Source organism: Ambystoma mexicanum, chromosome 3q (assembly GCF_040938575.1).
Source record: "Ambystoma mexicanum isolate Mex_15411 chromosome 3q, UKY_AmexF1_1, whole genome shotgun sequence".
Lineage (NCBI taxonomy): Eukaryota > Metazoa > Chordata > Amphibia > Caudata > Ambystomatidae > Ambystoma > Ambystoma mexicanum.
The window spans coordinates 273524380-273551647 of NC_090926.1; the positions used below are offsets into that span (position 1 = coordinate 273524380).

At 47.6% G+C, this 27268-nt stretch overlaps 1 protein-coding gene across 2 annotated transcripts in view; it reads left to right on the forward strand.

Moving 5' to 3' along the window:
* Positions 1 to 27268, forward strand: part of RNF41 (ring finger protein 41) — a 382702-nt gene that overhangs the window by 62815 nt on the left and 292619 nt on the right. For both annotated transcript variants that reach the window (XM_069653751.1, XM_069653750.1), the window contains one exon: positions 9636 to 9748. In XM_069653751.1, the coding sequence (XP_069509852.1) occupies positions 9659 to 9748 (90 nt within the window). In that variant the 5' untranslated portion in view covers positions 9636 to 9658. The remainder of the gene's footprint in view (positions 1 to 9635; positions 9749 to 27268) is intronic.

Genomic DNA, 27268 nt, shown 5'->3' on the forward strand with positions numbered 1-27268 from the left:
TTGTTTATCAAAATGGCCACCCCTCTGACGTAGGATGAAAAGGAAGCCTAGTATCTATGGCATCCCCAATCTAAGGCCCACCGGCTCTCGGAGGACAGTAGGTGCGTCTCTTGTATGAAGGCAATATTTAAGTTATGTCTTCTGAGATATTGTGATACTTTCCGGGTTTTGGCTGTGTTAGTCCTCTATCTGATGTTTCAAGTTGCTAACTTGAATGGTTTTGATTTGCTTTATTTGTGGCCTGATTATGTTCCCCCTTCTTTGTGTATTATCTTATGGGTATGTGCATGTCTTTGTTGATTGTTGGGACTTGACCACAAGGTCTGTCGGTGGGAGCCAGTCTCGTGCTTAGTGCAGTTTCCTACTTGTTGCCCATAACCTACCCAATTTGCTCCACATCGCTGAACTTGTAGTGGAGTCCCGGTCCCCCTTTCGCAGGCAACCCCCAACTCTCCTGTCAAGATCTCAAAAGTAACTTTCAAACTTTGCTACGCTAGGGGCGCTATTGCCCAGCCAAGTATGCTGGCTCCCATCTGGTTGTATAGTTCTGCCCAAGGGTGCTGGTTGTGGTGTGCTGTCCGTTAATGAGGTATTGGGAATAATTGCACAATCACTCAGATGTGTCTTTGAACTAGTTCCGTAATATTCAGTGATCATTATGGTTTGCAGTTCTTGCATACTGTGGTTATTTGTTGTATCTCTCCTGCCTTGTCTCTTGCTGGCCTCGAGTTGTTGTTGGGTCGGGGGGGGGGGGGGTCGGCAGCCGACTTCATCCAGGAAGTGGCTCACAGCCTCAGGTGAAGTGAAGAACTGTGTTTTCCCTGCGTGTTGAACTCTAACTTTTGCTGGGGGAAAAAGCATGGAATAATGGATTTGATGGTCTCCAGCATGTTTTCACATTTGTGAAGGATATGCGCAATTATTGGACTGCTTGCGAAAAGTCTGTGAAAACCTGGACCTGGTCACCATCATAGTGTAGCTTACCTTTCTCCCTGGCGAGCCTTAGAATTGTGCTGCGGTCTTTGTAACTGAGGAAGCACGCGATAATGGGGGATGGAGGTGCCCCTGGGATTGGGCAGCTGGTCGGCACTCGATGTGCGCTCTCGACCACGAAGAGGCGGGATAAGGAGGGTTCTCCAACTACCTCTTTGCATGTGGCTTCGATGAAATCCTCAATCTTCTGCAGTATCTGCTGTGCTCTCACTCCCACAAATCTTAAGTTGTGCCAGTTTTGCCCCTCAATCTTCATTCTTGGCTACCAATCCTTTTATTTGTGCCTCCAATGCTGACATCTGAGATTCAGTGCTGTGCTTCGTCTTCCAATCTGGTAATCTTTTCTCCGCTGTGTCAAGTCTGTCGCCATGTTTGTCTAGATGGTGTTGTAACAGGTCAACTTTCGAGGAAAGATGGTCTAGTTCATAGTCTAGGTTCCCGATTCAGGCCTTGATGTACAATATGATTTTGCGTATATCGGATGAGACCTGCTTAATTTCCTGTTCCACGGTTGTCGCCAGGGGTTCAGGTTGTGAGTGCATACTCGGGGTTTTGGTAGCAGATCTTGCTTCAAAGTTCTGCTTCCTTTAGGATTTATAAGATCTTCCCATGCTTGACGTGCATTTGTATCAATACCTGAGTGGGCTATGAAGGGGATGTCGTCTGTCTCGGTGACCGGTTCAGTGCTGGTAGAATGACTTGGGTGGGAGGATTCTTGAAGGTTTCAAACTTCCTACCAGCTTGTGTCTTGGTTGCTGGCCGTCTGGCCTTACCTATCCGTGTCCTTGCCTCTGTTTGGATGTTCTCGGCTCTGGTTCCTGTTCCTGCCCGTGGAACTGGGCCTGTAGTCTTCTGTTGGTCCTCACTGTTCCAAACGTATGGATGGCTGAGCAGGCCAATCTCGGTATACATTGCCGCTTGCTATCTGTGCCTTAGTAGCTTCACTCCTTTCTTTGGGTCGTGCAGCGGTTGGATGCTATTTCCTAGGGGAACCAGTCTTATGGGAGACATTATTGTTGCCTCTTTAGTGTAGATGTCAAGTTATCCGGATTGACCTGCTCGCCTCCCGTTAGTTCTTATCTTGTGGTTGATCGGTGCGGGTTTAGTGTACATTCATTTCATGTGCGTCAGTCTCTTAATGCACCCACCGCAGAGTTCCGAGGTGTCGTCCCTGCGGGTTCAGGGTTTGCGCTGTTAAAATAGTGGTATAATTTCCACCCCACCACTTAGGCAAGCTTGGTCCGTGCTTTTTCGTTGATCTGCCCTTTGTTTGCGTGCTGGCAGTCTTCTCCGCTGGTCTTAAGCAAGACCAGTGGATTAGGGACTTGGTTATGCTGTGTACATGCACATTAGTGTGGTCTAGGATGGGTTGTTTGCCGCGTGATAGCGTTATGAGGTGCTTAGGCTCTGGCTGCTGTTTCGTTACATCCGAGGATGGGTCTGCTGCGGTGCACCGGTTCAGTCGCGGGAGCATCTCCTCCCGCCTAGTGTTACGATGGGGTTCACCGCCCTAGTTGGGGACCACTGGCCTCACCTCACCTCAGTTGAGGATGTGTGCTTTGGTCCTGGCCGACTCGGGCCGGTCGGGCTATCGTAGTCTGTCACCACCATGCCCCCCCCACCTTCCCCTGTGCGGGTCATGTGGCTCTGTGTCTTGGTCCCCCTTATGGAGTGCGTTTAGCCTTGTTACTGCTGATGATTGGGGAGGGTTATAGCGGTGGGAGGAAGGGGGCTCACCTCTTGGATCGCTTTTTCGTCTTCCCCGGGACTGCTCATTCTCTTGGTTTCCTCTCGTAGGCGTCGGATAGGTGTGCACCGCGTCACACTGTTATTGGGTGCACCCCCGACTCGATGCCAATCGGTGCTCGTGCACCGGAGCTCGCAGGTATGCGGTTTGGGATGGTCTGGAGTCGGTCCACCACTTATATTTTCGGTGAAGTTGTGCTGTAATACTGGGTAGGTCCGTCCCACGGACCGGGCCCCCTCACTCTGTGCGTGTTGGCAAATGTTTTTTTTTCCTCCGCCGATACGTCTCAGCACTTCACGTGGGAGATCGAATAAACGGATGTTGTCTAACGGACTCTGCTCGGGCTCGCAGATTCTGGCTGTTCTGTGAGAGCACGCCATCTTTGTCTGTGCTGTGTTGGGAAGCCTCCTGCCATGTGCTTCCACCCGCGGTGCTTGTTCTCTGGTGACGTGCTATCAAAGAGGTTTTGCCGATGTGCTCTCCGGTGCTGGTGGTGCCGAGACCCAACCTGCCGGATCTCTTTGCTTGGGGATCACAGTTGGGGGTTCTCCGGATGGAGATGGTGCCACAGCCTTCCTCAGGTGGGCCGCTGATACGTATGAGCAGAGACCAGGTTCCCGCTCCCGTGCCACATCCCTGACCTCGCTGATGTGAGCTTGTCGGCGCTTATAAAGCGCTTCTCCGCTGTTGGGTGTTTTCAGGCAGTTGGCGGGACCCGGTTCTTGTCGTCTTGGGCGCCTTGTGCTTGATTTATTTCAGGACTTTCGGGAGCCTTGCTAGGAGCTCACAGAGGAGCCGCCATCTTGGTTGGGCTCTCTTGCACCCTCTGTCCTTGAACTATCTTCCTGTGTCTCCTCTCACTTTGAGCGGGTTAATGTTTGCCATTTCCATCCATGATTGCACACCCTCCCTTCTCATTGTGCAGTACCAGGTAAATTGGCATGTACTTCAGGTCTGGTGGGGCCAAACGGCACTCTTTGCTTCTGTACTTGCAGCTTGTAATCTGGGTATATGGTTAATTTAGCAGACGGTCTCGTGCATGGGCTGGAAAAAGATAATATTTGCTCCTTATCCCTGTAGTACATCATTTTAGTTCTCATTGGTCGCAGGGGCGCTCTTAGTGGGGGCTACCTGGCTGATGATCGGTGTGCATGCTCCACTGTGAAGCCCTGCATCAGAGTTCCTGGACCCACTTCCTGCAGCAGCATGTCTTCAATATGTTGTGGGGTTGCTCCCTTCCTTGCCCTCTAGTAACGCAAGGTCTGGATATTATTCCTTCTGGCTATTCTGTGCCCTTATCCCTGCTTTCCAGTATCATCACCTTAATCTTCAGGTCCTACACATCCAACAGCATGTCAGTGATGTGCTTTTTGTCTGCTTGCGTCTCTACGATTTGTACCTTGTCTGCATGTGCAAACATTGTGTCTGAAGAGGCCTACATGGGTGATAACCCCATCACCTTCCGCTCCAGTTTAGTTTTCAGTGCAGCAAAGGCTTTCAGTATTTGATTCTCCTTATTGCCTTGGAGTGAGGGTGTCTGTGTGACCATGTCTCTGTTTGGGGGTGTGCTGGTGCCCTCACCCCTGCACGCAAACACCTCCTTTTTGGTCTGCCTGGCCCCTCAGTTGCTTGTATGGCATGTAAGAAAATGGGGCGCCTGGTTGTGCATGGGTATGTGGCTGCTAGATTCTTATAGGTGCACATAAATTAAGTGCTGTGCGCACGCAAAGCATGGGCCCACGGCTGTAGGCAATGATCTAGGACTCACCGGTCACTCAATACACAGGAGCCCAGGATACCCAGCTGCCTGCAATGTTTCCAATGACTGCCAGCCTTTCAGGACACATGCAAATAATTTTTATATGTAGTATGAGCGTCTCGGCCTGCTCAGATTACGCCCGGAACTGCCTCCACTCGGGTGCTCTGTTCTTCAGTGGCAGCCCACCAGGCTCTTGAGGACTCTCCTAGCTTCAGCTGTGTGCTCCCTGCAGTCTTCTGCACCCTGTGTGGTCCTGCCATCCAAACATCCAACAGTGCTCCACAAGTCCCCACACAGGGTAGCCGGCCCTTGTCCCGACTCATGCAGGCAGTGTCCCACCATTACTCTTGTCCTGTGGCGGACTGAGTAGCGGTTGCCATTTTGTCACACCACACTCTGGGGATGAGACCGTTCTCATACTGTGCTAACACTGTCACAATGTAGCCCGCTGTGCCCGCACAGTTCTCTGGTCCAGGAACTGGCCTCAGACCGCTGACAGCAACTTAATACAGCGTATCATTTACGGATCATGCAGGAGCTCGGAGTAGATGCGACTCTACAGCATGGCTGCTCGCCACTCCCCTCTCCATTGGACATCTCCTTATGAGATGATGCCCGTGCATGGTGAAAGGAATGTAATGCCATTTCGACCGTTCCTTCCAAAATGCAACTGTTTGTAAGAGGTTGCTGCACTGCCCCAGAGGGCTGCTTCTGTTTCTACTTGATGCACATTAGTTAAACACTGCGCTCCTGCCTGTCACCGGACTCCAATATTGGACGCACCAACGTGACTCCGCTTACTCAGGGAAAAAGTCTTGCTTTGGTGCTATGAAGGGAAAACTTTGAATTGAGCTAAAAGTTACAATAAAAACAGCAGAGAGCTAGAACAAGGTCAGAACACTGAGCTACTGAAGTACCATAAGTACTCTAGCGTCTCACCCACTTTCCTCCCTACTGACAGGATGACCCACGGACCAGTTGACATGAGTGTGGAGCCTGTTGCATAGCAGTTATTTCTAGAATTTTCTTTTTCTCTTGACCCCCTCCCTGCGTGGCCTCACCCAACTGTTGGCTCTTTCTCTGCTTTGGACGGGACGGAGCCAACGGCTTCCATTGACAATTGCATAATCTTAGCTAGAAGGGTTGCTTGGGTTAAGTAGTTTTTGAACATTGCATGTAAGAAGGGGCTCACTGTGTTCTAATTGAAGAAAATTCTATTCATCAAGAAGAAAGACTCCTGAGGCAAGATGTAGCAAATGAAGACTTATTTTAGTAATAGAGGGAGTTCATGTCTTTACAGCCTTCAGTTAATGCGCTGCTCTTGGTAGTTCACCAAAGACTTTCCTGTGAGCTCTTGGAAATATCTGCAGGGCAATTTACTCTTCGACTGTCTATCAGAGGGTTTCAGGTATGCACGTGTTAAGTCTTTAAAGAGACCTCCAAGACTTTCTTGTTCTTTTGCAGACCTCTGAAGCAGAAGAGATTAGATTTATTTTTACCCATTTTCCTCTTGCCCAAGGGATTTTGCCTTCCAACAGAAGACTTCAGCGGTTGGCGCAAGTGGTTCTAGGTCATGTGGCCGAAACCCCAACCACAACCACTGCTAATCTGTTGGTGCCTTCTTGTTCTGCTGCCATTTTTGCCTGCAGCCTATTTTTCCTTTGCAGTTCATGAGCAGGTGCAAGTGTGGATCTAGGTTGCATGGCTTAAGCCGCACTCGCCTTCTTAGCCCTGCCGCTTCCTTTCTGTTCTCTGCATCTCTCGCCCAGCCATCCCAAGGGCAATTTCTGTTTCCGGCAGGTCCCAGTACTGGAACCCCTGCCCTTCGTCCCATCAGATGAGCTCTCTGAATGTGTTGGTCTGCTCTCTCCCAACAGCCCATCCCTACCATCACCACTCCGTGGCAATCACGCCGCTCACCAGCTACATCACGAACACTGCATCGCAGCAATCTCACTCATGTCATCATACACCCAGTCAGCTACCATTACATGAAAACTGATCCTCGTCAATCAACCATGCAGCGGACATCGCCGACCTCCTCACCACACTGGATGCCATCTTCATTACTGAGACCTTGATGACATCCACCTCCACATACGTCCTAGATGTCCTCACCCCAATGGCTACAGAATTGTACAACAAGACCGTCCAAATGAGATAGGTGGAGGCCTTGCCATCATTCACAAAGCATCATGGCCATGCACCCAACTGGATGCCACCAATGGCTCTTTCGAAAACATATCCTGCCACTTTCTTCTCTCCACAATGGGACACTTCATCTAGTCTTCAGACTACCCAAGCCCAACACCTCCTTCCTCGAAGACTTCAAGGACTTGGTCACCATCATGTCCCTCACGCACGCCAACATCATTCTCTTCAACATCCCTGGCAACCGAGTCCATGAAGACGCACTGAACCTCACACAGCACACAAATTAACCAACTCGAGGAAAGGCAATATGGTCTATGACTTCACTGCAATGCCCACCTCCATCACAGCTCTCCTGTTCTGCTTGACTGGTCAGACCGTCTGACAATCCCGTCTCAGATTAGTCACACCACACCTTGCAAGCAACCTTCACACCACATCATCCACATAATTGGCACAGTGAAATGGAGCACCCTCAAGCCGAAACCTTCTGCATCCTAGTACACTCAAGAACTCAACTTCAACAAAAGTATCATGAGGGGGAAAAAAATCCTGTAGCGCATCCGACCTGGCCCTGCTCAAGGAATTCTGTGCAAAAACAAGATTGAGTAGAGTTGCACACTCAATTACATAAATTCAAGATACGTCGGAGAAAAACTGTGCATAATTGTAAGACTGTTTTGGTGCTCCCAGGATAATCTTGACTAAAAGATCAAATCTAAATGCAAAGGGCAAGGTCCCTTGAGAAATTCGGAGGACATGACTTGGGCACACTATGGCAAAAGCATTCGCCTAAATGGTTTAAATCGACGTCCACTGCATTCAGTGTGTACAATTTCTTTTTTTTTTGTTCTTGTGTGTACTTGTCATGCACTCTTTAAATATGTGAAAACATAAAATCTGTATAGGCTATGTGCAAAAACATGTTTTTATGTAAATCATTTTCTAATTGTGGAAAAGAGATATTTGTTTTTTCTTGCTCTGTATATAATGTAAGTGGTTTAATTTTGAATTGCTTTTTGTTACATGATTGATCAGTAAAAAAATTTACTCACTGAATGCAGTGGACGTCAATTTTAATCAATTTAGGTGACTGCTTTTGCCTTAGTGTGCCCAAGTCTTGTCCTCCGAATTTCTCGAGGGACCTGCCCTTTTCATCACGGAATTCTGTGCTACACGCAGGTGATTGATCAACACTGCTGAGGCCAACTACTACCAAAGCACCATAGCCAAGGCCAACGATGAAAGCAGAGCACTCTTCAAAATCAATAAGCACTGCATCAACCCTCTGTCTAGCACACCCGTAGCACAACTTTCTTCATCGAGATCTTCATGATCCGCAGACACCAACGCCACAACTGACAGTGCACTACAAATACCATCTCATAAAACCATAATTACCTGACAACTTTCAAGATGCTAAACTATGGAAGACCTCACTGCCATCTTAGCTTTCCTCAAGGCCAATGTGTATGCAGATGCCATCCTCCCTTCCTCTGTACTAAAGACCCTTCCGACTTAAGCACTCCTCCCGTAACTGCCAATCCTTCCTCAACTGTTCCCTAAATCAAGGCACCTTCCCTTTTGACTCTTCTCTTGTTTCTTAAGAATTCAACACTCTAGCTCAGCAATTACTGATATATCTTCCCTGCCTAGGTAAGATCCTTAAAGCTTTAGTAACACAAGTCCTCCAACACATTGAAGCCAATAACCTCCTTCAGCCCTACTAATCTGGCTTCAGACCCAGATGAAGTGCTACCATCAAGGGTATCGACAATGCCCTTGAAATCTTATGGTGGCCATCCTTGCCCCCTAGTTCTCCTTGATGTCTCAGCAGCATTTGACACAGTAGACCACCAGAAACTCACCTGCCATCTACATCGCTGCATGGAGGGGGTGGGGGGGATTGGCGAGATTGTCCTCTGCTGGTTCAAATCCTACCTAGTATGAACTGTCAGCGATTCCCAAATGGATTCTTCCAGATCACCAACCGTACCATCACCTGTGGAGTCTCGCAAGGATGCGTCCTGTCCCCTGTGATCTTCAATCTTTGCATGGAACCACTCGGAACCCTCTTCCCATCATCCACACATCAAAACGCAGGTGGCCCGCATATCGATCCTTCGGATATCCTCAATTGGGGAGATCCACAGGCTCCAGGCCTGCCTTACATGAATCCAGTTCTGGATGTCCAGTGCTTAGCATTTTGGATGGGTTTAGCCTACGACAAAGCTGTAGCTATTCACATAAGCTATCTAGCAAGTCTCCAGACCTCAAATAGTGCAAGGTCTAGGCCATTGTTATTGTAGCCACAGGTCAAAGCCCTTCCTTGTTGATTATTATTAGTTACACCTACATGTCTAAGATTCTAAGATCTCAGTTTGCGGCTTACTGAGGAAGTGGTATAGTGTTAATAATGTGCCCACAACCACTTCCTTTCTACCCCCTTAGCTTGAGCCAGGCACAGTGCAACCAATGGTGATGTTAGGAGAGCACCATGTTGCGTGTTTCGCTTGGACTGGCAACCATCCTGTGATTGGCTAGCTAGCAATTCTGTAACTGTTATGTTCAATGCACATGTCCTTGACCGTCATTTCAGTATCTGGGCATTGAATGGTAAACTCAAGTTCCTGGGGTTTGATGGCAATACATGGAAATGCTTGTGATTTCATTGGATTATGGTAATAAACGCTTCGGCACTCCATTTCAAGGTTTTAACAGCATTACCCTCATTTATGATGGCTATGCCTGACATATGTTCGGAGTACCAAGTGTAGCATGCTTATAACTGAACAATGTTTCTACCTCGGCATAAGATTGCCTCAATTGTTGAGTGACGTGAGCACTTGGTAACATGGTGCTAGTGTCAAAAAAAACGAGCAACGACTGAGGCAACCGTTTTAGCTGATGCATACGAATTGCATGAGTGGTTCTAAAGAAAACTGGGGCTGTGTATCTGTTAGCTAACAAGCGTCCTCTTTCCAGGGCTTCGGCACCGGTGATGAATAATGGGGTATGATGTGACGCGCTTCCAGGGCGATGTGGATGAAGATCTTATATGCCCTATCTGCAGTGGGGTTCTGGAGGAGCCAGTGCAGGTACGCCATTTTCTTCTGTAATTTCTGTGCATTACATTTTGATGTTGTAAATTTCAGTGGTCAAAGACCTGCAATGTACGGTTGTAGGTGGAAAATTTAATTGAGCCGATTGGGCAAGCATATGAAATGAGCACCCTCTGCTAGTCTTGTATTTGTACATCCCGCCCTTTCCTTCTTTATGGTTGTTTCTACATGGATGGGACAATTGGCAGAAAAATAATTCCCAGCACAAAAACAAATACCTGTTGATTTTGCATGTGCCTGGAACATGCATAGCTCCAACCTTCTTGGTGCTGCCCTTTCTTGCCAGTACTTCACATGGCCAGTTTGATTGGTAGCCTTCCAGACAGTGTTTTTTTTTTTTTTTTTTTGTGGTTCTTCCTTGCGTTTTTTTGTTTGGCTGCCAAAAGCCCATGATAAGTGCCAGAAGCAATCTGGTGATGAAGGCCAAGACAGGCTACTGGAGCTCAATACACAATCAAATTAGTGTTTGCCAGCAGTGTTTTCAGAAAACCTACTTTTCATTATTAGTGTACTTAATGAGTGTGGACCTTGCTTATGGAAGCGCTTTACAATTCTAGGGGGAAGAACCTGGTGGAGGAAGCAGATAAACAAGGGAACCGGGCATTAATGGGGGGGAGAGGGAGGGCAGAGAATTTGGCAGCAGTGGTTCTCCAAGCAGCCAGGCAAGGAAACTGTACAGAGAAGATCACCTGGTCTCTGATAGGGCGGTGCGTTGTAGGTATGTGGACCTAGCGGTTGGGGATGAGCCATTCTTTGTAGAGGAGGGCTTTGGGCTCCTTCCTTGGCTATATAAGCAACCGAGCGAGTGATGTTGATTGGGAAACAGAGCGAGTGATGGGAGGAGGATCCAGAGTCTTGGGGGTGTAGATGGAGAAGGCTGTTCTTCTGGTTCTTTCCTTGTTGCACCTGTGGAGTTAGTCTGCACATGTCCGTCCTGCTGGTGCATTGCAGGCCACCGGAGATGCCAAGTTTCTCAGTGAGGTAGGTGGGGACTTAAGGGTGACCGCTTTGTATATGATGCAGCAGGATTTGAAGCTGATGCAGGCTTGCAGCAGGGAGCCAGAGCAGTTCACTGGGGTGATGTGGTCGAATTTGCAAATCCTTTGAGTCATGCTGCAACACCCCGGAAGGCCTTCCAAGAGGACATTTCCACCATCTAGGTGGGAGAAGAGTGAATCTGCTTGGATCACATGCTATGCCGACATCTAGTGGTAGCTGCGGTATTACATTTTTTGTTTTCGAAACTCGAAGGCACGGTGACGGGGCTTACTATCCCTAGTGTGAAGTCTACTGTACCCATGGTCCTTCACGTGTCGAGGTCCCTCATAGTTTTTTTTTTCTTTACCGCCATCGTAGTAGGACGCATATTGCAGAGTTCCTTCTTGAACTTTCCCTGTCCTCTCGGCCATCATAGTCGCAATCACCACACGACAGGCCCCCAAAACAGCAGGTAAAGTCTGTTTTGGGCATTGGCTTTTCGAGAAAACGCTAAGAGCTCAAAAAGGAGCGAGTTGTTAAAGAAGCACGTTCCAGATACTCTATTAAAGGCCAGAAAGTTGAAAAACCAAATGTTTTCGCCCCAGGTTAAAGAAGTTCAAGCTACTAAAAGGAGGGATTATACTGCCCCAGAGGGCGTCCTTTCAGGGGTTATGCATCATAAGAAAACCCATGTCCCAGAAACCACACCTGTCCCTACTCCTGCTCCCTCTGTATTGCTAAGCTCCTCTCAGTGGACCACAGAACCATTCCATAGTTTTGAGGAGAATGTCCTGTATTGCTTTGATCATTCTGAGGCCCTTAATAATCTTAAGGGTGCTCCACAGAGTGGGGTAGCAGTCACTCAGCCTGCTGCCAAGAAAGCCCTCCCTGATACGCAGGCTACCACCTTGTTGAATCCGGACCTAGTGCAAGACACGAATTACCTTACCACGAAAGGCTCCCAAGACCCTGGCACATACAGACACAGAGGACGAAGGAGTCACAGTGGACCAATATTATAACGCTGATGACGACATACAAGTCATCCAGTCTCCAGATCACACAGACACACCGGTGTCTGACTTCCCCGGTAACCAGTTACAATATAATGATCTGCTCCTAAAGGCTGCAAAGCACCTCCAAAATAGACACACAAGAAGCCCAAGTCGACAAGGACTTTGTTGAGGACATCTCTGGGGATAAAAAAATCAGCAACTCCATTTATCCCCCTGTTACAATCGGTACAGAGACGCTTCCAGCTCTCACTGCTTACACCGAATTTGACACGGGCAGTCGCATGGAGGATGTTCAGACCAACCCCTCCGACTTCTTACACATTGGGGGGAGGGCAGCTAGTTTCTAATACAAGAAAGAGGGTGGAAACCCCTCTGGCCTCTGCTGAAGCCCCTTCTGACAAGGTGAGGTAAGAAAATCTACACCCTGGGCAGGAAGGTAGCTTCCTCGGCAGCCTACCAGACAAGGATGGCTAATAACAAACGCTATTAGCCAGTTATAATTGCCTCAAGTGGGATGAAATCCTTTAACAGACTCGGTGCCAGAGCCTGAAAACACAGCTCACTCACCATCGCTTAGGGGAAACGGGTAGCCAGCTGCATATTTAAAAACCTGGACGCAGTGGACAATGCAGGGAGAATTGTGGCAGAAGGCACACTGATTAAACGCCATGCATGGCTACGACAATCTGGTTTCAAACTAGAAACTCAGGCAACCCTCCATGCCCATTGAAACCAACACTTTGTTTGGCAAGGCAGTGGAGGATGCTCTCTAAAGCGCAAAAGAGGAATATGACACGCTAAAATCCCTAGCTTGCCAACAAACCCTTTGGGCAAAGAGGAGGCGCTAACTCTTGTGTTTTTAGAGGACAAAACTCACAACGGGCCTCTTTTTGCAATCAAGGTGGCCAAGGTTCGTCCTGGGGTTCGTCACAAGGGCAGTCCTCACAGCACGGCTTTCAAAGAGGCCAAAGAAGGTCTAGGAGTAAGGGCAGATCCTCCACCACAAGATGTATCAACCCCCCCCCCGCCCCCGCTTTGACCACCCGCTAGAGGTTCCCTGCCATGCCACACCAGTAGGTCCTACTTGACACTTTACCCACGCGTGGGAGGGGTTTACTACAGACAAGTGGGTACTTTCCACCATGGCGGGGGGATATTGCATAGAGCTGATCCAAACGTCAACCACCCACCCAACCGACCAACCGCCTGCAAAGACAAAGCCAGTCTTCACAGGAAAAGCGTATTCTGTTGGAAGAGGTGAAGGCGCTTCTTCTAAAGGACGCCTTAGAAACCGTCCTGGCAAACCAGGTAAACAAGGGTATTTATTCAATGTACTTCCTTGTGCCAAAAATAGACTTAACAATGTGTCCTGTCCTAGACCTGCGCCCTGCATACCTATGTCAAGCCACAAAAAGTTTGCATGACAACGCTACAGGAGGTAATCCCACTGCTAAAACGGACTACATGGCAACCTTGGATATGAAAGATACACACTTTCATATTTCAATGCACACAGAAGGTTCTTGCGTTTCAAAAATAGCAGACCAGCACTAACAATTCAATGTGCTATCTTTCGGCATAGCCTCTGCTCCAAGGGTATTCACTAAGGTACTAGCGATGGTGGCAGCGCATCTACACAGGGAATCCATCCCAGTGTACCCTTATCTGGATGGCTGGCTGATAACAGGGGAATCCCCCCCCCCCCCCCCAAATTTGCAAGCAAAACACCCAGAGAACAATCCATGTCCTGTTCCAATTGGGAACCTCAATCAACGAGAAAAAAAGTCTCGTTCCAAGCAAGACCAAACAGTTCTTAGGGGCTGTCATAAGAACATAAGAGGGTCTAGTCTTTCCGTCAAAAGTGTAAAACATACTGCTGCAAATACCTCAGTATCTAGCTGCTCACCAAATAATCGTACGCAAAGCAATGCGCTTGCTTGGGATGATGGCATTGTGCAGTTCCGCACGCACGATTGTGTATGCGTCCAGTGCAGGAGTGGTTAGCGAAACAGTGGTCTCAGGCAAGCGGTCAGTGGGATGATCTAGTGGTGGTTTTGCTAACCCTAGTTTAAGTGCTATGCTGGTGGACAAAAGAAACCCTGTTTAAGGGAAAACATTTTCACAACGCTACAGTGCAAGTAGTTGTCACAACAGACTCCTCGCTTACCGGTGGGGAGCCCATTACATTCACCACACAGAGCGCATGGACTGTGGATACAGATCACAGCCCAAAATCTCATACAACTTTTGGAACAGCGTGCCAAGTGCACCTGTCGGGTCAGACAGTACAAGTCCTCACTGACCGCACAACTGCCAGGTTTTACATAAACAAGCCGGGAGGAGAGGGGGGCGGGCACACATGCTCTCCAGTCTGTCCAGGCTAGCACCAAAAATTTGGAAGTGGGCACTCAAGCGGGGCATGTTCCTAACATTGCAACATGTTGCAGGGGTGCTCCATTCTCTGCCAGACTCATTGATCAGAGATCCTCTACCCGAAGAACACAAGTGGCAACTCGACAAACATCCTAAACAATATCTTCTCCCTATGGGGTGACCCACCTTGGACTTGTTCGCCACAAGCCAAAACACCCCATGCCCAGACGTCGCATCCAGGTTTCCCCAACACTGGTCCAAGGGGACCTGTGAACTGGTCTGGGCAGTTTTGTCTACGCTTTTCCCCTGACCCCGCTACTGAGCAGGTTGGTGAACAAAGGAGGCACGCAAACCGAACACCAGACGCTGTTATTTTAACAAATGGAAAAGATTTGTAATATGGTGCTAGTCAAAGAGTACAAACCCGATAGAATGTACTCCATCACACATGCTACACTTACTAGACTCCGGGCTAGTGTTTACCTCCATCAAGGTTCACTTGGCGGCTGCATCCGCGTACACCACTTCTCAAAGCAAGGAGTCCTGGTGGAAAGTCCCGGTCATCAAGGCATTCATGGAACAAGTAAAAAGACTCTACCCTCCCGTTTCAAACCCGCCTCCAGGGCGGGACCTAAACGTGGTACTTTCCAATCTCATGGGAACCCCCCCTCCCACTTTGAGCCTATGCATAAATCTAGCCTTAAACACCTTGCATATAAGACTGCTTTTCTGGTGGCTATCACCTCCATAAGAAGAGTCTGTGAACTGCAAGCTTTGTCGGTGCAAGACCCTTCCTTTGTTATCCACAGACCAGTTGGTACTAATAACACACCTTAGGCTTTCACATAAGTTCATATCTAAGTTCCATGTCAACCAGTCCATCGAACTACCAGCTTTCTTTCAAAGCCTTTCAAGCTCAGCTGAGAAAAAACTCTGTACCTCCTAGATGTACTACTGCATTGATACACGTTCTAAAGCAGATTCACAGGTGAGACGAGTAGTGCTAAATCTATTTGCCGCTGTACTTTCTCACAACCCACCACCTTCTCCAGACAGTGCTTGCTAATCTATGCATAGCATGTGATCTAAGCCGATTCAGACAAAGACTGTAAGAAACTGCTAAGTGGGTTACTGCCTCTGCAGCCTACTCCACAAGGATTGTAAATAACACCACTCTCCTGGCGAGTTAGTGATGTACAATGGGGCCTAGTTCAGGATGGTCTTCAAGATGTTCCAGAGCCCACCCGAAAACACTTGCTGGCAGTCGTAGCTTAAGGCAGAAAGTAACACATACTGAAGAACATGCTGGACTATAAGACCGCTGGACGCACGCTAGCCCAGGGGACCTTACTCAAAAGACACGCCTGGTTGAAAAACTGTGGCTGCCACCCCGAAACTCAAGCCTCTCTAACCAACAAGCCGGTGGAGGACTCAACCTTTTTTGGGAAGGCGGTTGATGACGCCCTAGAGACGGCAAAGAAAGAACACTAAGCACTAAAGTCGCTTAGCCAGATAACGGCTAAACCCTTCCACCAGTGTGGAGGCTCTAACTCACGCCAGTCCTTTTCATGGCCAATCTTTTTGCTGCTTGACCCAAGAACAATATGGCTCAGGAAATAACCCCTGCTCCTCCTGCCAAGGCTCATCTGGTAGCCACCAATACCAACAAAGTGGCCCTCGTAGGGGCAATGGTAGAGGCAGGAACTTTACTCCTAGAGGCTTCTCGGTGACTCGCTGGTTCAGGTCCCCTCCCACGCTTTCCCAGTCGGGGGTAGATTTTCATCATTCATCCACGCCTGGGAGGGGATAACATCAGACTAGTGGGTACTAAAGACTGTTACCCACGGGAACTGTATCACGTTTCTCCGGCCACCACCCACCGAGAAGCAGACACCTGTTGCCAGAACACCTGCAGGTCCTGCTGGAAAAGGGCGCCATGGAAGTTGTCCCCATTCTCCAGGTAAACAAAGGTATATATTCAGTATACTTCCTTGTACCCAAAAAGGATCTCACCATGTGCACTGTTCTGGAACTGCGCCCGACGAACAAGAATGCCCAACCTCAAAATCAGGATGACGACCCTGCAGGGGAGGGGATTACATGGCCACATTGGGCATGAAAGATGAATACTTTCATATTTTAATGTTGCCAGCGCACAAAAAGTACCTTGGGTTCATGGTGGAGAACACCCACTATCCGTTCAAGGTTCTGCCCTTCGGCATTGCCTCAGCACCACGGGTATTCACAAAGATGCTGGATGTAGTAGCTGCTCACCTGCGCAGGCAACCATTCCAGCCTATCCTTACCTCGACAACTGGCTCATAACTGGGTAGTCTTACGGACTATGCCAGACAAATAGCCAGCGGACAGTAGATCTCCTCTTCAACCTAGGAGTCTCAACCAGAAAAAATCCAGTCTAAACCCCAGCTAAGTCAAAAAGTTTCTGGGGGCTCTGATTGGCTTGTCTTCTCCTCGAAGAGGGTCCAAAACATGCTGTTCCAGATCCCTCACTATGTAGCCAGTCACAAAGTGACCATACGCAAAGCCATGCGAATGTTGGGTTGATGGCTTCCTGCGTCTACCTAGTGCTTCACACTAGTCTGCGCACGCGCCCAATGCAAAGGTGGCTCTCAAGCCAATGGTGTCAGGCCAGTGGGACGATCTAGTGGTTGTCTCGGCAGCCCTAGTTTCTGCAGTGGTGGTGAGGGGGAACCCTTCACCACCCCCACAGTAGAAGCCACTATCACCACAGATACATCTCTGACAGGGTGGATGGGGCTCACCCCCTTCAACAGACGGCGTGTGGTCCCCAGCTGTAGCTTCCAATCACATGAACCTGTTCGAACTGCTAGCAGCGTTCAAGTCCCTGAAGACCTTCCAGACACACCTCCAGGGGAAGACCGTTCTAGTCCTCCAGGTCAGTAATACAGCTGTGTATTACTTAAACAGGGGGCCCTCACTCTCTATGGCTGTCCAACTGTCTGAGAACATATGGAAGTGGGCTCTCAAACACATGTTCCTCCTTTCACATGTTCCAGGGGAACTCCATCTTCTGGTGGACATAGTCAGCAGAGACTTCCCCCTACCCGTAGAGCATGAGTGGCAGCTACAGGAGGACATGGTACTCTACATCTTCGCAGACTGGGGCTTCTGAGAGAGAGAGACTTATTTGCCACTCTGGAGAATGCCCAATGCCCAGATTACGCCTCCAGGTACACTCAGAACCGTTCCAAGGGGAACAGCATTAGGATAACATGGTCCGGGACATTTGTCTACACTTCCCCCTGATTCCCCTGCTCAACAGAATAGTGCACAAGATGCAGCAAGAACCAGTCATGATGTTTCTGGTGGCCTCTATGTGGGCCCGCCAGTCTTGGTTCTCCCATCTCATGGCAATGTCAGTCTCCCCTCCCAGATAGCAGCTGTGCCACGACAACATGCTGTCTCAAGACCAGGGGCAAACGCTACATCCATGCCCTCAAACTCTCCTTAGCAGCCTAGCTCCTGAGGTCATAGAGTTCGGGCACCTCCAGCTCCTTCAAAGAAGCATGGACATACGCAGAGCCACAGAAACCTAACACCAGGCTTTGCTATTCCAGCAAATGGAAGCGCTTTGTCATCTGGTATAATGGCAAGGACATCAATCCTATTGAATGCTCACCTAAAGAGATCGTCCTTTACTTAACCCACCTGCTAGATTCAGCACGGTTTTCAATTCTCTTAAAGTCCACTTAGCTGCGTACATCACGTCCAAGAGCAAGGTTTCATAGTGGAAAATTCCTGCTCCCGGGTGGGACCTGAATGCTGTTCTTACCAGACTAATGGGGCCTCCTTTGAACCAATGCACAAGGCTAGCCTTGAAGCATTCACCTACAACACTGCCTTCCTGGTGGCGATTACCTCAATAAGGAGAGTTGGTGAACTGCAGGCTGGCCCTTTCAGTTCAGGACCCATTCATCAAGATTCACAAAGACCAGGTTGTTTTGCGCACGCACCCTCGCTTTGTGCCCAAATTTATCTCAATGTCCCATGTAAACCAGTCCATAGAACTACCCCCCCCCCTCCTTTTTCCAGAACCCCACTAACCTTGTGGAAAGCAGCCTCCATCTACTGTCTGGAAGAAACAAAGCCACTAAGAAAAACAGGTATGCAGTGATAAAATCACAGCATAAAATGTCGCCTGAACAAATCGTGGCAAAAATGCTGTAGTTTTACTTTTTTTTTTTTTTTTTTTTTTTTAAAAGGTATACCCCATTACACCATTTAAGGGGAGCAGTGGTTGCAGGGTTGTCCCCTGCTCCCCTTAAATGCTGTAATGGGTGCATGGGTGTCCGCCGCATCCTTTACATGGATTGTGGAGGCAAAACCACAGCCTTTTTGCTGCAATATTTTGTGTTCACTGCCATTTTTGCCGTGATTTTAACACATGGCACCGAAAAACAAACCAGTTCTTCCCCTCAGTGGCAGCTGGTAGAGAAGGGGGGGGGGCACTGTCTCTAAATCTGCTATTTCTAGGTGGGTCATTAACTGCATCACATTGTTACACTCTTGCCAAGAGAGATCTACTCTTCACGCCTAGAGCACCCTACTCTCTGGGCACAGGGGCTACCATAGCATTCATTACAAATGTCCCTCTTCCATTTGCAAAGCAGCAACCAGAGTTTTATTTATTTGATAATGCGCACCGAACCCTAGGGTAGCTGGGCGCAGCAGAAATAAGGAGACTTGAAGCTTAGTTACAACCTATGAAAAGTTACAGTAGATGCATCCGGGAATTGGGTACGAACATGGGGTACAGTAGATGATTTAGAGGAACACAATACAAATAATTTGCATCATCAGGTAGGTAAGAGCATTAGGTATGCAATATCAGGCTAGGTCGGGTGCACCGAGGTTCAGTGAGGGAGTGGGTGGTTAAATATAATTTGAACTTAGCCATTTAAGCATGTTGTTTCTGAATCTAGTGTAAGGCTGTTCAAATCTGAAGGCTATTGGAAGGGTGCTCCAGGCTTGAGCTGCTTTAACTGGGAAGCTTGCTCCACCATATTTGGTTAGTTTAAATCTAGGAATTTGGTGGCATTGTGTTAGATGACCTGGTGAGTCGAGTCAACGTTTTTCTAGTCATTCTTTCAGAGATAAGGGGGTGCCGCATTGTTCAGACACTTGTAGGTGAGGTATACAGTTTTGAGAAGGATCCTGTCGCTAATTTTTAACCAGTGATGATCTCTTCTGATGTTGGAGATATGTTCCCTACTCGACATGTTCAGGGCTGCTCGTAAGGCGTTCTTTTGTAATGTTTGCATTTTGTCTAATATTTATTTGTTGGCCTCTATGTTAAGGGCGTTACAGTAGTCTAGTTTAGACATTATTAATGCATTGGCTAGCGTGATACAGTTGGCTTTAGATAGGAAGGGTCTAAAGGCCCTAATGAGTTTGCCGGTATAAGCAGTCAAGGATGCCATAGCGTTAACTTGTTTTTTGTGTTAGGGTGGAGTTGAGGTAGAAACCTCACGTTTTTACCTCATTTACTGCTTTAATTGTGTTGCCGTCGATGTTAAATGCAGCATAGCTGGGGCTGTTTTTTTTTAATTTAAAGTTAGCATCAGAACCCAGAATCAAGATCTCAGTTTTGTTGTCATTCAGGCAAAGGCCATGTGATGCCATCCATGCCTGAATGAGGAGGTATAATCTCATTTAGCAAGGCCATGTCTTCGTCATAATTGCCCGAATGGGGTATGAGGATCTGGGTGTCATCGGCATAATTAGTGTAGGTGACACCCAGTCTGTCCAATTTGTCGAATAAGGGCTTGGTAAAGATGTTATACGTTGTTGATGAGACACATGGCACAGGTGGTTTGGATCGGGTCTGCAGATGCTGAGGGGGAAAAGACTCTCATTGTACGGTTAGCTAGGAAGGATTGGACCCAGGCTATAGCATCACTTGAGAAATGGCAACGGAGGCCAAGTGTTTGCATAAAACTGCGTGATCCACCAAGTCAAAGGCTGCCGATAAGTCGAGGAGGTGTAGCATAGCTGTTTTACCTTTATCCTTAAGCTCGTCAATAGGGGTCTTCAAATCTAGTGCCGTTTCAGTTCCGGTCTGAAACCAGATTGGCAGGTCCCTACTAAGTGGTTAGCTTCAAGGTGGTTCTGAATCTGAAGATGAGCTAATCTATCAATTATTTTCAGAAGGAAGGGGACCTTGGTAATGGGTCTTTCATTTGTTGGGATCGAGGGATCGAGGGTCTGTTTTTTTTTTTTTTTTTCAGCAACGGTAGAACCCAAAATTCTTTGAGGTTATTTGGGACGGTGTTGGACTTGAAAGAGGCATTAATCCGTTTTGAGATGAACGGTGCTAGGTCCCTAGCTGCGTCCTTAATAATTTGTGTCGGGCAGCTGTCGCCCTGGCAATTTGAAGGCTTCAGGGATAGTATGACTTTGTTTCCAGAATGGAGATTTTAGAGAATATGAAAGGTCAATTGATGCTAGTAGTTTCAGTAGGTAGGGTAGGATGTAGCTCAGAGTGCAAGGATGCTTTTTTGTTGGCCATTTTGGTTTGGAGAGATGCTAGTTTGTTGGAGAGGGAATTTTGGATGCTCGTGCACCATTGCTTGTGCTTGGGGATGTTGTCAGTAGGTGGGATGGGATTCTCCATTTCCCGGAGGATAGTAAATAACTCCTTGGTATTGCAGTTGGCCTTGGCTATTCTGTCATTGAATGTGTTTCCTTTGGTGCAGATTATTTCTTTTTTGTACATGTGGGCAAAGTTAGTTAGCTGGTCTTCGTTCTCAACTGTGGGGGAGTGTCGCCACAGGGCTTGTAGTTTTATTTTTTGGAGTCTTCAATCTTTAAGGCGGGGGGTGGACCAGGCATTGAGGTGGGCTTTCTGTTTACTTTTGCAAAGTTTGACCGGCGCAATGATGAGTGCCTTGGTCATGGTATTGTTGAAAGTCTTTAACAGTAAGTTGGTGTCTAAATGGCTAGTGAGAGAGTTGAGTAAAGGGAGAATAAGGGGGGAGTAGTTTGTTGGTTGTTATGTCTTTTTTACTTCTGGTAGGAAGGGGGGGGTGCCATAGCTAGGATTTTTGGTTTTTGACGTTCTATTGTGGAAGAGAAGCTAATTACGTGGTGGTCAGTCCATGGGTGCGGGGTTATTTTGGTGATGGTGATCGAACAGTTGAGGTCAGCGACCCTGTCTAGAGTTCTCCCTTTAATGTGGTTGGGAGCAAGGACTTTTTGGGTGAGACCGTGCTCGGTCAGGATAGTTGCTGTAGTTTGGGCATGTTTGTCCTGAGGGTCGTTGAAATCTAGGTTGAGGTCTCCCATGAGTAGGAGTTGTGAGGAGTCTTTGGTATTGTTGGAGAGGAGGCTAGATAAGTCCTCCACAGAGGTGCCCAATGGACCTAGGGGGTCTGTATAACGGGTAGAAGGTTAGCGAACGGTTGCAGGATATGGATAGTTTGGCTGAGAGTATTTCGCAGGATTTAAGTGAGGTGATGGAGTTGGTATTAGCGGCATATTAGTTTTAGCTATAATGGCTAGGCCACCTCCTCTAGCATTAGGTCTGTCTGCTCTAAGTATTTGGTAGTTTTGTGGAATAGCTTGCATGAGGGCAGGACCTGCTGCGTCATGGAGCCAGGATTCAGTTACTGCAAGGAAGTCTAAGTCATTAGATAATATGTCTGCAAATTCAGTAGTTTGTGCTATAGGAGATCTTGCGTTAATGAGAGCTCCAGAGATAGTTGTCATGTTAGTCGGCCCTTCGGGCGGGGCAGGTTTACGTTGAGGTAGATTAGTACTCGTATGCAGGGAGGGGTGGCAGGCGCGGTTTAAAGTTTTGTGCATGGTTACTAGGTTTTTAGTGGGCATGGGTTCCTGGCCCAAGGTGGTGGCGTTGTGATTAGGGCTGGGATGGAGGGGGCTATAGCTGGTTGTCTTGGGCTCATAAAGACGGGGTAGTCTTGCTCGTAGTTTGTTGTTTCTGTCCTGTAGTAGGCATGGAGCGAATTTGATGCATGCCATTATGGTAAGGAGGTAAAGGGACAGTTGTAAATGGATCATCTGGGATTTTCTGGTGTGCATAATTTCACTATGGCCGCTATCTTATTGGAGTACACACCTTTACACAACACTACTGCCTAGATGCACACTCTAGGTCTGATTCTCAGTTGGGACAAGCGGTGCAAAGACATCTCTGCTACTGTTCCTTCACACATCCCACCACCATCTGTGAGTACTGCTTGCCAGTCTATGCACATGTGATTCTAAGCAGATTCACAAGCATTGGAAGACATGCATTACTCACCGTAATAGCATTTCTGATAGCATCTGCTTATATTGACATGCGCCCACCCTTCTTCCCCTCGTGGAGTAGAAGGAACCTAGACCTCTTACACCTTCTCTCTTCTGTACTCGCTGACTAAAAGGCTCCCTCATGGCAGAAAAAAAGAACCAAAGGGACCTTGACGCGTGAAGGATTTTGTGTACACTACACGTGACGTTAGGGATAGCATTATACTCTGCGATTTCCACTAGATGTCGGACTATATGCACATCATGTGAATCTAAGCAGATACAATCATTAGACCTGCTATTACAGTGAGTAATGCATGAGATGGATAGATATATAGAGATATAGATGGATATATAGAGACATGGAGACATAGAGACCTATCTACCCACTTAATTTGGATCAAATTTATTTCCCATAAATCTAGCACATGCATTCAAACAGACTTGACAAAATTACCTCTTGACTCTGTTGGCCTACAGGAAGTAGGAGGCGGTGCTGTTTCAGTGTTACAAAGATGGACTCTGAGAGGCTGCCTCAACGTTAACCACACTAAAAGCTCATTACCCCTCTTACATCATCAAGGTTGCCAAAGAGGTTAAAACCTTAGGGGTCTACCTCTACTCCACTCTTTCCCTTTAAAAAGCAAGTAAACGCCACGGCATATATGAAAAAAATTATCAACGCATGCAAACCCTTTCTGTGAACAGTTGCCTCACCCTGGCCAGGGCCTTGATCTTGTTGAAACTGGATTATTATATCACCTTATTCCTAGGTTCCACCAATCACAACTTGAATAGATTGCAAGTTCTCCAGGACAATGCCCTTCGATGCGCCCTATACATACCATGCTCCACTCATATTGCCACCTTCAGACAGGATGCACACTGGCTCCCAGTACGCGACAAAATTAAATTACGCACGCTGGTCATTAGCCATAAATGTTTATCTAGAACAGCACCACAATACCTGACTGACAAATGTTCAAGGCAGAGCACTATTAGACCAACTAGATCACCTTACCTACACTGCCTCAATATACCCAAATATGACCTGAAAACAGCAGGTGGGTCGAGCTTCCCAGTATTGGCAGCAAAATGCTGGAACCCACGCCCAACAGACATTAGAGCTGATCCCTCCTTCTGGTCCTTAGATTTAAAGTGAAGGACATGCTCTTTACTGAGCAACATTAATTCACCACTTCCTGTCTATTCTTCAGCCTGGGGGGGGGGGGTACCCTTTCCTTACCTATCACTTCTTTCGTACTACTATCTGTCATGCTGCAAACCTACAGACCACTTTTGTAACATTGGTCCGTATGCCCGCTGTTAGCTGCCCACTGTTTAGCCTCCAAGGTAGCGACAATGCTGACCACACTGTAACCTGGTCCTCACATTTATATGTACCTTGTCTTGTGTACTGTAACATATGCTCCTATTAAGCGCCCAGATACCTCAGGGTTAGGCTTTGCTATACAAATAATAAACTAAACTTAGGACTTGACTTTGGTTTTCCCTCATTTGGACTCTTCAAGACTTTGGCCATGGTGGATGTTAGAAAGTTGTCAACCCCTCCCCCCCACCCCAACCGGTGTGAGGGTTGTGGGACCCCCAAACATATTAAAGCAAAAATGGAGTATGCCATGTGTGTACCCATGATGCGCCGCATTTCAACATCCTTGGATTTCTTTTCCACCATCTTTGTGCTTTGAGGAACTGCTGAAGCTCTAAATAAAAAGGACTTTTCAAAATCTCCACACCTTGTCCGGGACCAGAGCCTACACAATCTGTACAAATCAGCGACCACTAAGCTGAGTAACAGATTGATGTTGCCCACCTACCCTCCATCTGACCACCCACCCAACAGTGATTCGTGTACAATGGAGATAAAGGGGAATAATTTCATTATTTGAGAATTAGCCCTTTCCCTGCCTAGCAAGGCTCAACTACACGTGTGCAGAACACTCCTTTAGGTTCTGCCCTGCTTGCAATACCAGGTTTATGGCTCAAGGCACCCATTTGGTGGGCAGGTAATGTTTGCCCTGAGTCAAAGAACAGGTGTCCCAATATGAAAAAAGTTTAAGCCGAAGACTGTCTAGACTTGTACAGAAAACGATGGGTAGAGTAAGCCAAGAAGTCACAGGCTTAAGACCAGCCATGGGTCTTGGGTGCAGAGGAGGTTATGATATGGCATTTGTAACGCGCCTATACACAAGTGTTTATATCAATATCCTTGGTGAAAGGTATGCTTCTGACCCAGTTGAGGCACAATGGGAGATGTCCTCAAAGGATCCCTCGTAGCTGGCCCACATCTCCATGGTGCTGAAAGAATCTCACAATCAAGACAATGAGTCGCCTCTCATGCAGGTCATGCACACAGACATCAGACATTCAGTCTCAGAAGAACACTCTCACAAACACATCATCAAGCAACCTTAGGCTGTGACTGTGTCCAGGTTTTGATCCATATAGGTAAAGGTAACAAAAAAGAAAATTTCACATACAATGTGGGCGCTGATGATTTTTACTTTGGTTTCCTGGATGTACTTGAATCTTGGCCTGTGCAGAATGGCAGCCAGAATTATGGCAGTGTCATTGGAGCCACAGCCATTCTGAGGGGTTGTGGCGCAGAGCAAATACAGACAGATTGATTGGCAAGTGTATGGGGGCAGCTCCCTACACGCTGCATTAGATAATTAAGGTGGATTTAGCTGCCTGAGAACCAGAACAAACACAATGATAGTTTATTTATATAGCGCCTACACACAATGTGTTTCAAAGCGCTTCAAGGCAAGGGACGGAACAAGGGAAAATAAAATGTCATTCTTACAGGCCATGAACAGTAATGATGTGAAATTAACTATCGTACTCGGCCTGAAGACATTTCAGATAGTGCAAGAGTAAGACAGATAAGGAAGGCAGGGGAGAGTGGGAAGGAAATGGAAACAGACGGGCGACTACCGTACTAGACCCGACGACCTTTCTGGTAGAGCCGGAGAAAACCAAAAGGTGAGGGAGAGGGGTGCAGAAAGGGAGGGGAGGAACAAAACAAGCGACTATCATACTGGGCCTGACGACATTTCAGATAGTGCTGGAGGGGGGATGGGGAGGAAAAAAACAGTAATGGGAGGGTGGAGGAAACAGATGAGGTTGCTATCATATTAGGTCCAGGGACAATTCTGATAGAGTAAGTGCATAGAAGAAAGTAAGGGGAGGAGATGGAAGAGAAAGGAGGAGAGAACAGAGTAAGCAGTCGGAGTGTGGAGAAGCAAGATGGGAGATCGAATACAATTGTAGAAGTCAGAAGTAACACATAATGTTGCAAGCCAAGATACAAGATGGAGATGGGAACAGCATGATTCAGGGCCACCATGATTACAAGATGCAAAGCAAGTCCAGCATGAGAGTTGAGAAAGAGTGATGCACCGTGAATGGATGTCCATAAGTCGAATCCAGCATTGGCCACAAGACTGATGGTGAGACCAGAATGTATCGGGCATACTCCTGCAGAAATAGGCTGGAGGTGTGGGGGAGCAGTGTAGAAGAATCAAGCTAAACAGTCAACATCTGTGTGCAAGAAGGGGGGGGGGAGACGAGGGTACATCACGGGGGGACAAGAGGGGCGTGGAGATAGCCTATGGGGACAGAGGCGGTAACGCATGTTGGTGCATGCTCACCTGCTGTCTGAGCAGGGGGTCGGGCCCTGGGTCCTCCTGGTCCAAACGGAGATTGTCCTTTTCTTTGTCTGCCCTTCACTGCAGACGCCCGGGTGAGAGACGCCCTTGATCTAATAGTTAAGAGCAGGAAGAGAGGCAGGGTAAAGAAGGTAGGTGGTGCTTAGACCAGGTGACCTAGATCCACTTGCACCTACTCCCCATCTGCAAAGGAAAAGAGGCTGCAGGGCTCCTTAAGTAGGGAAACAAAGTGGCAAGCAGGAAGGCACCAGGTAGGCGGGGCTTGCTAAGTGATGAAAATGCAATGAGTCTGCAGACCATGACATGTGATCGAAAGCTCCCGAAAAGTATGTGTTTTAGTCACATGAGTTGACAGAGCAGCATTCCATTGATGGGTGTTCCTATAAAGGCAACCCCCAGGATACAGTATTTAGGAAGTCCATTGTTAATGTAACAGACAAAATGTATCTTGCCGACTCTTCTCGATGAGGTTCTTTGTGCATAACTGTAGAAAAAACATGAAACCCCTTAATTTCTGTGCTCAGTCTACGTTCTGGGGTGAGAATAATGTGCTGCATTCCTTACCCATTTGTGCAGAGCTGTATGAAAATTAAATCTCTGCCTTTGTCAGTGTTGGATTATTTTGATGAGCTTCATGTGTCTGCAGCAGCCAAACGGGAAGTGGCAAGCCATTCCCCTTTGTCACTTTTGACTCAGTGTTTGCTCCTTACATCTGTGAAGAACTGAGGGGTGTCCTCAACACTTTTCTACCTGTATCCTCCTCTCGGATGGCCAGGGAAAGGCCATTGCTTTTGGATCCTGACCCTGATGGTGGATATGAGAGAGAGAGGATCACCTGCGTGGATAGAACTGGAGGAGTGGGGAGGATGTCATTGGGTGAAACACAGTATCCTCCATTTCCTTTTCATAATGAACCTTCCATACCACATGTCTTCATGGGCTATTGTCAGCCCTTTCCCTGTTCTTCCCCTAAAACATTTCCCAAGTATCAGCCATACTCTAGTTGGTCTCTTCGTAGTACCAGTAGAGGAACACATCCTCATTATTTTCTATTTAATAATTTTTGTTCTTTTTACCGACTAAACAAAAACCTACATGGAGTCCGATTCTACCAAGCATAGTATTGTACACATCAGCAGTACATG